The sequence below is a fragment of the Sinohyriopsis cumingii genome, chromosome 7 (assembly GCF_028554795.1).
Source record: "Sinohyriopsis cumingii isolate HCF-2022 chromosome 7, ASM2855479v2, whole genome shotgun sequence".
In the NCBI taxonomy this organism is placed as follows: Eukaryota; Metazoa; Mollusca; class Bivalvia; order Unionida; family Unionidae; genus Sinohyriopsis; species Sinohyriopsis cumingii.
In genome coordinates, this window is record NC_142967.1 from 39,414,311 (window position 1) to 39,429,436 (window position 15,126).

The 15,126-nt window shown below is 32.1% G+C and overlaps 1 protein-coding gene across 2 annotated transcripts in view; it reads right to left on the reverse strand.

Annotated features, from left to right (window-relative positions):
* Nucleotides 1-13,820, reverse strand: part of LOC149795061 (cilia- and flagella-associated protein 58-like) — a 33,622-nt gene extending 19,802 nt beyond the window's left edge. Inside the window, exons 1-5 of one of the 2 annotated variants that reach the window (XM_089964763.1) lie at nt 13,666-13,820; nt 9,313-9,384; nt 8,770-8,985; nt 3,689-3,837; nt 246-402 (exon numbers count right to left, since the gene is read on the reverse strand). In XM_089964763.1, coding sequence (XP_089820889.1) covers nt 246-402; nt 3,689-3,837; nt 8,770-8,985; nt 9,313-9,384; nt 13,666-13,674 — 603 coding nt within the window. In that variant the 5' untranslated portion in view covers nt 13,675-13,820. Of the gene's footprint in view, nt 1-245; nt 403-3,688; nt 3,838-8,769; nt 8,986-9,312; nt 9,385-13,662 lie in introns of both variants that reach the window. The other variant, XM_089964762.1, reaches the window with a different exon arrangement.
* Between the last annotated feature and the right edge of the window lie 1,306 nt (nt 13,821-15,126).

Consider the following 15,126-nt stretch of genomic DNA (forward strand, 5'->3'; position numbering starts at 1 on the left):
AAGTACTACTTATACGACTATTTTCTGACCATTTATTATCCAGACCATGTCAGAATGAAGAGGACAGTCTTATGTGTAAGGATCTTATTGAGAGTATTAACAGTGTTTTTACAGTCACATATATCCATTTTATCCTCGATGCCAACAAATTCGTTTTGCAACAGTAAAACCACAAAGATCCTCAATTTCTAAAACACAAGACTGTTAACCACTAAATATCATGATGAAGTAAGATTCTTACTCACCTCCTGAATCTTTTCCTCAGCTTCAGCCCTCAGTTTCTCAAGATTCTCTTCCGTAATCCGAGCCTGTTCCCTCTGATCACGTAATTTGACAATTTCAGAAAGTTGTTCATCTCGTTCCTTTGTTAAATCCTCCTTGATCTTCAGCAGTTCATTGACACTGAGAATACAAGACAATAACATATAAATAACAAAAGGTATCAGATACAGTACTTAACATAAGTATATCTAAAAGACAGATAAAATTATATCATTATAAATAAATGTTGAATTAAGTTAAAAAAATTGCTTAACTTCTGGACAGCAACTAACAAAGCAGACAAATTCCATAAATTATTGCAGGGTCAAATTTAAGAGCAAAGTGTCGTTATTGTTTGCCAGAATCAAGGAAAGTGACTAGAAAATAGTAAGTGAGTCACCATCAGCTCAACACGAGATCAACATTTACAATGTGAGGTCAACATTTACAATGTTCAAAACAGTCACTTAACACAGTGACAATTTGTTATATATTTCAGACAAAAATAAACAAAGAAATGTTCATTAACCTTCATGTAAACATACATGATTTTCTTAGAATGATATTTTTAACTTTGTTCATGGAAAATGCGGTGTCCTCAAAATTATGTTACTATTGAAAACAGGTGACAGATATTTTTAAGGTACAAGTCCTCTCTTCCAGCTTTTACAACAATCAAATATAAAACAAAATTGTTGTCCTTCACTATCAGCTGTGACATATATGCTCATGGATTGGAAATTCTCTCACTCCTCAGATCATATCATATTTGCTGTCAAAGCTATGAAATGACGTTACAACAGCATATGCGCTATGATGGTACATAATCTAACATCCAGTATACTGTTAACATAGTCAACAACAACAAACATTTAACTTTAAAACTCTTGTACATACATTCTACCAGGTAAATACTGTTCAAACTTTCAACTAATGAATAAACTTATGTTGATCTACATGACATAACCTATGTCGTATAACACGCAGTAACAAAAATGCCTTATGTGGAGAAATTTTTTGCATCTAATTAAAGAGCAGCCATCAAGATTTGATGAACATTTACTTTTTACCAATTTTAATTAAATTTTAAATGTCAATTACTGCGCCATCACATGGATGATCCCTTTAGAAATTTCCAAATAAGGGATGAACACTTGTGCTCATTTAAATGATATTACATGTATTTTGCCTTTATGCAGCAGAAATCAAGCCTGCCGTCTTTGTGCTTTCCATCCAATCTTTGCCTTCATTCCTAGTTATTACTCATTATCTCACATTGTGATGCATATCAGTAATTTCCAATCCATATATATATATATATATATATATATATATATATATATATATATATATATATATATATAGAAGTCCCTGCAAGCTATCAGCATAAGACCTCAAAAGGTTTTTAAAGGTGCTCTTGATCAGGCTTGAAGCCAAATTAATAAAATTTATGTCACTTCATTAAGCTTAACACAGTCATAAAATTCACACAAAAGCATTGAAAACACTATGACTTTTTTTTTACATCAAGTTTTCCACAGAATAAATGCAAGAATTGATATTATACTGTGAATATGAGAGCTCTCAATGACCTAAAAAGGAGAGAGAGGAGGTGATGTGGAATCAAATGAAGGCAAGTCAACTTTCTCATTTCTGCATATTTGGGCAAAATGACAAGAAATGATATGACTATTTTGCCTGAACCTCCCCCAAGTGTGAATGCTGTTATTGGTCCATATTTTTTCTGGTTTCAGGCTGGTGGTAATATTTGAAACATCATACAATTTATTTTTTGTAAAAATTATGGTGTTATATCTCTAACATAAATCTAAATCAAGACATACAAAAAAATTAAACCTTTTGCTTTTGCCTCCATATAGGGAAGAAAATCAACAAATTAGAAAATTAGTAGATGTGGCCCACACAATCCAAATAAGTATAATTTTCACAATACTTTCCTGTACTTTATGCCACTGTTTTGGAAGAAAGCCATGGTAGCTCAGTTGGCAGAGCATTGGACTTATCGGAGGTTCAATATCTACTAAGCCAGCTAAAGTCAACTGCCTTGGTGTAAATTGGGAAGGGCACTTAACTCATGCTTCCTCAGCATGATAAAACTAATATTGTGTTAACAATGCCATTAAAACCAACAAAAACAAAAGCAAAATTCTCCTTATTGTAATATTTTCAATCAACAAGATGTTTTTAGAAGAAAAAAAACTAACCAGGTGACTCGTAAAATTTTAAAAAAAATTAAAAGATAAACATAATTTCCACCATTTTGGACCACTGATCCATGTATAAAAATTCTGATATAAAATCTGTGTGAATATGTTTATATTGTAGTCAGCCTGCTACAAAGTAGTAAAATAAACTCATGTGGACTGAAAAAGGGATTTAGAAAAATACATTCTGTGAAAGAAAAAGCAATTGTCTCACAAAAACTGAGAAACAGATCACTATCTCTGATACAACTTGCAATATCTTCCATGGCCCTGAGCGTGGAAGCACTCTCATCCTTGGTTTACTGTTACAAATTGTAGTCAAATGTGCAATAAAAAATGAAAATGTACAGTGTGTACATTAATAGTATATCTTGAATTTTCACTCAGACATGATTGATACAAGGGGGCAGGGATAAAATGCTCAGTATTGAGAATAAGCTTGTCAATACATAATAAACTATTTTTCAAAAAAATTAACTAAATGTTCCAAAATTGATGAACATTTTAAGTTTAATGTGGCAAATATATGTGAACAATGAATAATGTACTACTGTACTGTGTCACCATGCTGTCAACAGCTTTACACCTATAGACTTTTTCTTTATACATTACCAGCATGGGAAACAACTTTTGCATTAGACTTTGAATAGGATCTATTTTTTCAGAAACATTTTATTATTTTTTCATGTGTACAGAAAATTAATGGCAAAAATATTCATTATAATTTTTTTTAACAAATATAATTTGCAGATTTTTTATATGATAAAATATTTCAATTCAATACATTTGAGGTCAACATATAACTATTATTTAGGTGGACTGTATAAAAAAAATTGGAGTATGAAACATCTGAAACAAATACTCTTGAAACCTCAAATGTAAATGATATTAACTTTTGAGAAACCTGAAGTCAGTAAGAAAACCACTCTTGGATGGATTCAAAACTAACAACTATGCCTATAGGCACCTTAAAGAAAACATCTCATACCTAACTGCCAACTTATCTAAAGTTTTTTAACTTCATTATTTGGAAAGTACCATACATTAAACTGAAAACATTTTATAAAACACGTTCGTCATTGCAGTATCATGACATATAATTTTAAAAATGTTGTAGAGGGATATATTTTTTACCTGAAATCATACTCAAGCAGAGGCAATTTATGAAAGCTGGCCCTGACTTTTAAATAAGTTATTTGTACCTGTGTTCTTGCCCAATTGTAAGTCCTGCTCCTTGCTCTACCAGTTTGCTCAAGTTGGCAATTTCCAGTTTTAGTGACTGAATTGTCTCCCTTGCCCGTGTCTCTTTCTCATGAGCAGCATCCACCATCTTCCAAGCTTTCTCTATTTCCTGTAATGAATAGAAAAATGTAAATTTATGTGACAAATAATTATTGGTTTTGACTATCAAAATATACCTCTCCCTTGATAACTTGCACACATCAGGGTCCAAAAACATAGACCGCACTATAAGTGAGGGTGCGAGTTACATGAGTGACCTAAAAAAAAATCCGCTAGACATCCAGAGAACCACGGGGTGGGGGGAACTGGGCTGTTTAATGACTGAATCCTCGTTTTACAATCATGTAGAGAATAATTGTCAACAAAGCGCTTTTTCTGATGAAGTTGTTCGTTATTCTGTACAAATTACATTTATTTTCAAAATGTCTAACATCTAATAGATTGATAACATGATTCCAACTGGTGTCAACAACCAACATGGTGCGCAAAAACATTCATGTATTATGTCACAGCTTTTTGATTCTTTGATTAGTCTGGTTCCAGGAGTGTTATGGATAGTATTTTCCAAAAAAAAAAAGGATCTTCCAAGCAGGAAACCAGACTAACTGTTGATACAATACCAAACAAGATTCCTTTTCATAAAAAAACAACATTTTGTGAGACCATTGTCTACGTCGAAACTCTTTTTTTTAATTCTTCTATTAGTAAGATATTGATGCCATGATTTCTTTGCAAGTAACAGTGAAACTTCTTATCATCCTTGAGGATATCTCAACGTGCAAATTCAAGAATTCTCTGAAACTAGTTTTTCCCACAATTGTCCATATCTGTGCAACAAAGCTCTTTATTTTATGATGTACTCATTTCGCTTGGTTGCCTTGCTATCTGTAATCAGTTATAATTGTGTAGGTTAATTTAAGGTAGTTTAATAAGATTACATACACAATAACATTTATAACAGTGTCCAGTTGATCGACTGAAATGAGTTACCTGGCATACGACCAGGGCCGCTGGTTCTTAAGCATGTAGGATTTGCATGCCTTTGAACTTTTTTGTTAATTCCACCTCCTTTGATTCAAAAGACAAAATTAAAGTGATAATAGAAAAGGAGGCCCACTTTTTATTTAGTGCAACAATACAACAAATGCTTCCACTAGTCCAATATCAAAACACGGTCAGCACTTAATTAGGTTCTCAGAGAAACGCTCATGGACATAGCTGTTATGGTAGATTGACACATTTTACATTGAATTACAAGAGAACACATTTCACTCATGATGATTATACTTAAAAGGAACTAAAAGATAGAATTAGAACACAAATTTCAGCTAATAAAAAAATATTTAATTGGTATTTATTAATGTTTTGCTTCCACTAGGCGTAAGTGACATTTTCATTGATTGAAATTTCCTTGAATATCATTAATTATGGTGTACTAAGAATGTCGTTTGGAAAAAAATGTAACAAATTTTATGACTTCTTTTTAAAGTTGATATTTCATAATGTTGATTAAAATTTCCAGGTCCCATCTACCATTTTCAATGATAAAACAAGCAATATATCAAAGTTCCGTTTCCAATTTTCATCGCGATTTTCTTCAAGTTCAACAAATAAGGATCAATTTTGGGGTATTTTCTGATTTAAAAATGGGATCCACGCCTGACCCCACATCATAAGTGGGTTTGCAAGTTATCACAGCACGAGTTATCAAGGGAGTGGTGTAATTTGATTTGCACCATGACATAATTTAGAAATGACTAGTTCTAAAAATTTACATATGAAGCACACTCTGCAATACCACGAATATCACAGTGTACAATACAATGAATATCAAACTGTGCAGTACAATGAATATCACAGAATGCAATACAATGAACATCACACTGTGTTTTCCTATTTAAGTACTAGGACCTAACCGGAAATCGCCTTGGACATTTGCCTCGGCTGAATATCCCATTTTTCGGTACTATTCGGGAGTATTCACCTCGGCAAATAATATGCACACAAATGGTTACAAGTAAAATAATTCAATAAATAACGAACTTTAAAAAAAACGTTTTTTTATACATAATAATTTAGTTAAAAATAAATTATAATTACACAAACAGTTAAAATTCCATTGGACTTCATGAATCATGATTGATATAATTTATTTAACTCAATTTCCTTTAGTAATTTCACTCGCATTCCCCAGGTGGCGTAACTTTTCTGCTTCTGGTAAATATTTGAGTGTAGAGACGCCATTTGTAAAAAAATCTTAACAAAATTTAATTATTACGTATTCAAAATAAAATTAACAAATAATAAATATATATATTAAAATACTCATCGAAAAATATCTACTCCGAAATTAAGTAGCAAGATTTGGAACTTTTTCACTATAAATGATGTGGACAAATCGAAGGCAAATTGTGATGTCTGCAATGAAAGGCTAACATGAGGCAGCAAAAATGCTCATTCATATGGAACTTCAGCTCTAATAAATCACATTCGATCCTTCCATCACATCACTCCGAGTATGAGGAATACACCAGATCCACAGACAGCCACAAAAGAAAGAGAGATGATGAAGAAGATTTAAAGAGGAAACACTCAAAGCAAGGTAACCTCGATTACTACTCGGTTCGTGCCTGGATCTGGCAAACAGTACATCCAAATACTCGGATTCGGTACTCGGTGATAATTATCTACTCGGTTAGGCCCTATTAAGTACCATTTTAGGACTCTACTATAAAAATGATCCAGTTTTAGGTTATAAATTATACATATTGTTGATACTATCATTACGGTCAAAACTAAAATAGTAATTCACAAATAACATAAATAATACATATTGTTAATACTATCATTATGGTCAAAATTAAAACTGTAATTCATAAAGAACAAAAATTGTACATATTGTTAATACTATCATTAAGGTCAAAACTATTATAGTAATTTACAAAGAGCATCAGAACCAGGGCAAATTCTACTTCACATGTTTGGCAAATTGTGGATTTTTATAATAAAGACAATCCCAACCATTTTAGAAAATTTCCTTCTGCATCCTAAGTAGCCAAATTGGCCTGCCCTGCACAAAAACTTCAAATGTGCCTGAATTCATGTGATTCAATGAACAAAGACTCAATGAAAATTCTAAATATGAATATTGAACAAAACACAGGTTTAATTCCTATATCCCCTAAACCCTATACACTGCTAAAAATTTAATAATATGGCAAAAAAGATGTCTTAAGAGACTTAAAATCATTATACACCACTCTCTTGATAACTCGCGCCCTGATAACTCACAAACCCACTTATAACGCGGTTTCAGGCATGGATCCATTATTTTAACCTGAAAATACCCCAAAAATTGATCCCTATTTGTTGAACTTGAAGAAAATCGTGATCAAAATTAGTAACAGAAACTTTCATGTATCGCTTGTTTTATTGTCGAAAACGGTAGATAGGACCTGGAAATTTTAATCAACACAATGAAATATCAAATTTAAAAATAGGTCATACAATTTTTTACATTTTCTTTCCAAATGACATTCCTAGTACACTGCATTTAACGATATGTAAGGAAATTGTATCAATGAAAATGTCACTTATGCCGAGTAGAGGCAGTACTTTAATAAATAAATACAAATTAAATAATTTTTTATCAATTGAAATTTGTGTTCTAGTTCTATTTTTTAGTTCCTTTCAAGTGTTACCATCATAAATGCAATGTGTCCTCTTGTAATTAAATGTAAAATACGTCAATCTACCATAACAGTTATGTCCACGAATGTTTCTCTGAGAATCTAATTAAGTGCCGACAGTGTTTTGATAACTGACTTGCGGAAGTATTTGTTGTATTATTGCACTGAATTAAAAGCTGGCCTCCTTTGTATTATCACATTAATTATGTCTTTTGAAAAAGAAAAAGGAGATGAAATAAAAGAAAAGCTAACAGGTATGAAAATCCTACCAACTTAAAATCTAGCAGCTTCGGTCGTATGTCAGGTGAACTCACTTCATTTGATCAAGCGAACACTGTTATAAACGTTATTGTGTATGTAACATAAACTACCTTAAATTAACCGACTCTTTCATAACTGTGATCAAAGATAACAAGGCAGCCATGCAAAATGAATACTTTATAAAATAAAGAGCTTGATTTCACAGATACGGACCACTGTGGGCAAGCGAGTTTCAGATAATTCTTGAACTGGCACTTAGAGATATTCTCAGGAATGATAAGAAATTTCATTATTACTTCTAATGAAATCATGACATCAATATTGTACTAGATGAACAATAAAAAAAAATTGAGTTTCGACGTTGACGTGTATTAACAGTTAGTCTAGTTCCCACCTTGTGGACTGCTGAATTGGCCGGATATTATTAAACACCACTATGTAAACCAGCCTCATCAAGAAAACAAAAAGCAGTGTACACAGATTTTTCGCATACACGTGATGGTTGTTCAAACCAGTTGGAACAATCTTTCACATGTTGGATATTTTGAAAATAAATGTTACTTAAACAGAATAACGAACAACTTTATTAGAAAAAGTGAGTTATTTAAAATTATTATTGACGTGATTGTAAAATGAGGATTCAGTCATAAACAGTTCAGTTCCCTAATGCTGCCCACCCCCCACCACCGGTTTTCTCAATGTCAAAGCAATTTTTTTTAAGTTTTTGAGGTCTCTCGGTAACTCACACCTCGCTTATAGTGTGGTCTATGTTTCTGGACCCTGTTGTGCGTGAGTTAACGAGGAAGAGGTGTATGAAGCTGAAGCAAAGGTTTATATTCGGATCTTCTGCCTTATGCTAAAGTAACATATCAGAATTTGAAATATGAGAAAAAATATATTTTTTATGACACTACATAGAGAATAAGGAAGTAACCATAAAATTCACAAACATATTATATCACAAGGAACCACAAAGTTCAGGAAAACTGTTAAACCATAAAAGAGCAAATTCACATTATGTCAGACAATGTGTCATTTAGAACTTCTAATATTTCAAAATAACAAAGACGGAATTGCAAAAATTATAAAACCTTTTTGAGTGAAGCAATGTTCGCTTGGTCTTCTTGTGACAGCTTCAGTGCTGTTGAAACTTTAGCTGAATTTGCCACAATTTCTGCATTCAGTTCCCTACATTTCTGCATAAGCCGTTTTTCACTCTCATGAGATTTTTTGAGAGCCTTGTGGAGCTTTTCATACTCAGTTCTGAAACGCTCCAAGCTTCGATCTCCCATGAGCTCTTGGAGAACCTAGAAAAGATATTAAATATATCAAAACACTAGTATTTAAAAGATAAGTGAATCTATCCTTCTTCTCTAACATGGCCTAAGGTTCATAACAGACAGATTTTCAGAATGCTCTTTTCTTTATATGGAGTATATAATCTCATGATTTGTAATTGGCTGACACCTGTGGTAATGAATGTAAGTCTGTCTCTTTGCTGCCCACTATAAATATATTCTATTGTAGAAAGTCACCTCTAACTGATTCATTACAGTATTGTCATTACACATGTTTAAGAATCATTTACCTATATATATCAAGAAACATTTTCACAGAAGATAATGTATACTCACATCTTGGAAATCTTTCTCTAAAGCTTCAAATGCACTGTCATCAATGGACCCCTTGTCTTTATCCTTCTTCTCCTGTTTTGAAAATACACATAAATATATTATATTTTGTCTTGTATATATCATGGGTTTTAACTTTATGGCTTGATAAAATCTACAAGTCAGAAGAATTAACTGTATTCAAAAGTGCATTTACATAATACATAATATAACCAGAATAACTACAAATTTGTAGCTGCAGTTCTAATGGATCTAAGGCTTTTGATTATCTCCCTTTGCATGTTAAGGTTTTAATGTAAGTCAGCTGGCTCTGTTGGTTTCGTAGATCTCTTATTTAGCTATCATTCAAATCAAAAACATCAAATTAAGATGGTGGTGTATTGAGCAGCTGGAATGAAATTCAAAAAAGGTGTTCCACAGTGGTCACTCCTTATACCTTTACTTTTTAATGTTTTTATCTATGATATTTTTTATTTTACTAAATATGGCTCTTTATGTAACTAAGCTAATGATAACACTTTGTCCTTTTCCTCAAAGGACTTTTTCAGTTTGATTCATTTACTTGAATAATAGTCCAACATACTGACTGAATGGTTCACTGTAAAGGAAATGCAAGCCAATCCTGAAAAGTTTCATCATCATCTATGAGTTAAAAGACATTATGAAGCCAGTACTTAACATAAGCAGTGCTATCATAAACTGTGAAGAAATTGTTTAACTGCTAGAAATTGACATGGACTATCAAATGCAATTGCATTCACATGTAAAAGGTCTTTGTACTAAGGAAAGATTCAAGGCAATTATCTGTCTTGAAATTTATAAATGTATTGGTCAGAAGTTAGCTAGAATCAACAAACTGACACTGTTACATACATTTATTATTTCCAATTTCAATTCTTGTCTTTTAGCCTGGCAATTCTAAAGTGACATGAACGCTACAAAAATTTAAAAAATACAAAAACATGCTCTGAGATTTGTGTATGATGACTTCACATCAAGCAGTTATCATAAGCTCTTACTTAAGGCAAAAATGCCAACCCTGATGGTGTGCAGATTTTGGGCTAAGGCTGTTTTTAAATTTTGGATAAGTGTGCTCCAAACCATTGGGATGTGTTTATATGTTTTAAATACAATAAATATATATTTAGATAATCAAATATTTTAGATATCTCGATAAGTAAAACCTCAACATATGGTAAAAAATCTTTAATATATATAGCACGCATTCTATGGAATGAGCTACCAAATCAGTTCAGAGAACAATCAAATTGTAATTAATTTAGAGCATTCATTTTATCGTGGAATGGTAAAGACCGTAAATATAACATATCCTAATAATACCCTTTCACCAACTCTCCTGCCAAGATGATGACAACTTATATCTGAGTCACCATTTAATTTTACTGTCCTTGTCTTATCTACTGTGAAATGACCTTCTCTTAGCTTATTTCTTTTTAAGTAAGGCATAATCTGAACGGACAAACAGACCGGCAGAATGGCATACTCCGCATCTTTTTCCCAAAACTGCCAGGAACATGATCTGTAATTCATTGGTATTATACTGTCGTTACTTAGCAGATTGAAATTATACTCTACAAGTAGTATACTGTATTTATGTATTAGACTAAATACGTTTGCAGTCATACAGTTACAAATACATGCAAAACAAAATCCTGTTTATTCTTGATACAAATGCAGTCAGAAACAGGAAAATGCCTGTTTCTTGTCCATCTACCCCCTGCCCCCCCCAAAAAACCACACACAAATTTAAAAACTTGCCCATGATCACCAGTGCATATAAACTAAAATTGTAATCACTCTTAACCACCAGTGAGATAACTGTATGAGCAACAACTGAAACACCATTGTCTACATTAGTTCCTAAAAATTAGACTTTCTGTAATTTAAAATAATTAGTCGGTGGGACTAAAGTCCCAATAGTTTATGAAAAAAGTGATTCGCTTCAACAAGTACTTTCATATACAAATGTAATTTTTTATTTAATAAATATTCAATTTAAAAGCTATTTCTGAAGTACATTCCATCACCAGTTCAATTAACCTGCAGTGCATGAGAAAACATCCTTTCCACACCCCTCAAAATATAAAACAAAAACTCAACCCTTTAGCTTTAAGTGAATACTTGAAGAAAACTTACATTTCAGATATTTCTGTTAAACTCCAAAAGATATTTCTGTGCTGAATGAAAAATTAAATCTTACCTAAATCATCAGACATTATGCTTATTTGATGAAATCATAGAAACTTTTGTGGGTAACCTGTATTAATATTAAGCATGGATTTTTTAAAAAAAAATCACATCAGCAATATTTAAAGTAAAAAAATACTAATTACCTTCAAAAGTATTTTTATGCAATCACAATAATTCAAAATTACAGTATTAATCTTAGGTATGCTCAGTAATTAATCCATCTGAGCATGAATGAATGTCATTTTCCTGCTTGTAAAATACTTGTCTGTCTATGAACACTGTCTGCAGGAATTTAAATTACGGAATGAAAGGAACATAGGGCTAGGGTTAAGTTAGGAAGTTGCCAACTGACCGACTTCAAATAAATGCCCACAAATTCCACACGGAAATGGCAAGAAAAGACAATAGTTGACAGAATTAAAACTAAAAGGAATGAGCAAATTAATCTTTTTTGATAATCATTAGGGATAGTGTAACATAGTTTGTATAGTAAAAGTCATACAGGTCATGTATGCGTTCAACATCGATTAATTCAGTACTGAGTGTCATTTTTCTGAATATGATTCTACATACCTTTAAATGTGAATTATTCACTTTATTTGGGTCCTCATACATTTACATCCTTGGAAGATCATTACTTACATGCCACCCCCACCCCCACCCCCCGAAATAAGGCAAAATTAATGTTATAATATGTGATCATTTTTGGACCAGATCAACCTAAATGTGTGATCCAGTGCAACCCAGGCTGAATGTTACACCCCGTGATGTCACAATGAAAGTTATGCATGTTGATAAAGAAATTAATACTACCATATATTATGATGATTAGACTCAACATGCTATTTTCTTGACCCAGTTTAGTACCTGGCCACCAATGTAAAAGTCCATATCATCGACTATCCTAATTTCATGCCCATCCTTGGTTTGAGCACCATCTTTCTCATGATCTCACACACATGTTCAAGATGCTGATGTCATTAACTAGGTCAATACCTTTCAACAGTGGCAGTAAGTACTGATTAAAAAATATTCCATGAAATAAAATTTAAAGAGTACATAACTACAAGTCAAATTTAAAAAAAGCACAATAGAAATTTCTGGTTTAACAAATGCCAATATTACTTCAAGTTTTTGGGCCCTGGAGTGAGACTGTTAGTTGTTCAAGCCAGGGCTGCTTTTCATGTTTTACTGGACCTTTTAATTAGAGGGAAATCCATGCTAGGAAAAATGAATGAATTGGACAAATACAGAATTAAATTTTTCACCAATAAATATTTCAAAATAAGGGGGGAAAAATCTTTTGTCATTTAATAATATTAAAAAAAAATATGAAAATTCACGATGTGTGTAAATATGGTAATTTTAGCAAAAGTTTAAAAGAAAAAAAGAAAAAATGCATCTTAATTGTTTCTTTGATATTTTGTCAGCATTGTTATAATGCAGTTCACGTGTGTAAAAGAAATTAAACACATTACAGATGCAAAGATTTAATAATAAAGTGCATTATAAACGACTGAATTGTCAGATTCCAACCTTATATCACCTGGCATTTATTTCAGGGTCACAAATCATGGACGTACTTCCGTAAATAGACAAATCTTGACACGTTGTAAAAAGGTAGCTGGCAAAGAATTTGGAGGGTTTATAAAAACAACATTTTTTAACTATGAAAAAAATCTGGCAGATATAGATGAACACTTTATATGGCAAGTTTAATAGTTTCACTCAATATTAAATTACAACCATTACAATTCACGTTATGGGCACGAACCCTGGGAAGTCGAAGATAGCGATCAATAATTTTCGTCTGGAAGTTTCTTCAATACCGCTAACGTAGAGAGCATTCAATACTCAGGACTGAATATACTTCGGTTGAAGAAAACTTGTGTTAAACTACGAAACAACAAAATATATTTAATTTAAGCTGACTAAATGCGCATACATGACCTGTATCATTGTATGACTTTCACCAAACCGTTTCAGTCATCGAAATAAGGGATAATGTGACACAAAAATCGGTTCGAGATATAAAAATCGGTTCGAGATATATATATATATATATATATATAAAAGAGCCATATGATAAAACAACAGCAATATTTAAACACAAATAATTTCAATTCTTATAAATATACAAACAACCTCATCCATTCTTAAAGCTGGAATCGGCTTGTACTTTTTTCCTCGCAGAGATTCACTCTTGACTTTATGGTCTTGTTGCCATTAGCAACATTACCAACTACAACCAGCCGCTTAGAAAAAGAACAGCTTGCAGGTATTGCGAAAAGCTATAGATTTACGCTTGCAATAAAATTTGGTTTATAAATTATAGAAAACTGCCTAAAATACATGGAATAAAATGTAACTTTATAAATACAATTATTGGACTAGCAACTACTTCGTTACATAATTAATACAGTTTAATGAAAGATGGAGAGCCAGTCTTTTCACTGTTGGGTAACTATAAAAACATCTTATAAATTATAAAATTAACCAATATTAGAGAGGCAGTCTAAAGTAACCAATAGCAAATTACGGTTGTGAAAAACAGACACCTTCACGTAATTAAGCGTACACTAGCAAACAACCAGGACAATACAAATAATAATAATAATAATAATAATAATAATAATAATGAGGATTTCGTATAGCGCCTAATCTTTAGAAGCTCTAAGCGCTTTACAACATTAGACAACACTTATAAGATAAAAAACATACAATAATATTATTACAAAAACAAACACCATGAAATTAGAAAAACGTTAAAAAAATAATAAAACATGCTAAGAATATTTCAGGTAGGAAACATTATTAGGTCTTTAAGTTTGTTCTTGCAGTCGAAATAAGTGAGTTTTGAGAGCCCTCTTGAATGTGATCACTGTGTCTTTGTGTCTAAGTTCAGTGGGCAATTCATTCCAAGCAGCAGAGAGGGCGAACAGACCAAAGTCGAAAAGCGTCGAAAAACTAAAAATAAACCATTCTACGAGCAAAGAAAAAATAAAAAGCATTGACAGATTTAAAAAAGCGTCGACACAAACTGAGGCAAAAATAAATCTTCCAAAAGATTTCTCCAATTGGTGTTACTTTACCGTCGTTGTCTTCTTTTTTTGTTCTTAGAATGGTTTATTTTACCACGTGAACACTTTATTGAGGTCGTGCCCTCTATGCTGCTATATTAATTTATCCAAATATTTTATCAAGACCCACACGATATCTTGTTCTTGGATCATGTAAATTTATCGTTATAAATCCATGTCACCACCACACCAAGTATGATGAATGTTTCGCAGCGTATGTGTGTCTACGCCATTAAACACAACTAAAATATTACCGTTATCACTTTCGGAATTTGTGTGTATCGTTGAGTAACATAAACGACATCTGTATTTTTATGTCTGCCACGAGAAAATATCCTGGCTAGATTTGATTGTTTGTCTATTGTCACATCATCATACACAACTAAATTATTAATAAACCCATCAAGATCATCTACGGACGGTGCTTCATCAATATCTGTTATAAAATCAATAATATTTTCACCGTCATTTATTAATCTTGCATTTTCGTTAAAGTCTTTTAATACTTCATAACACCTCTGATCAT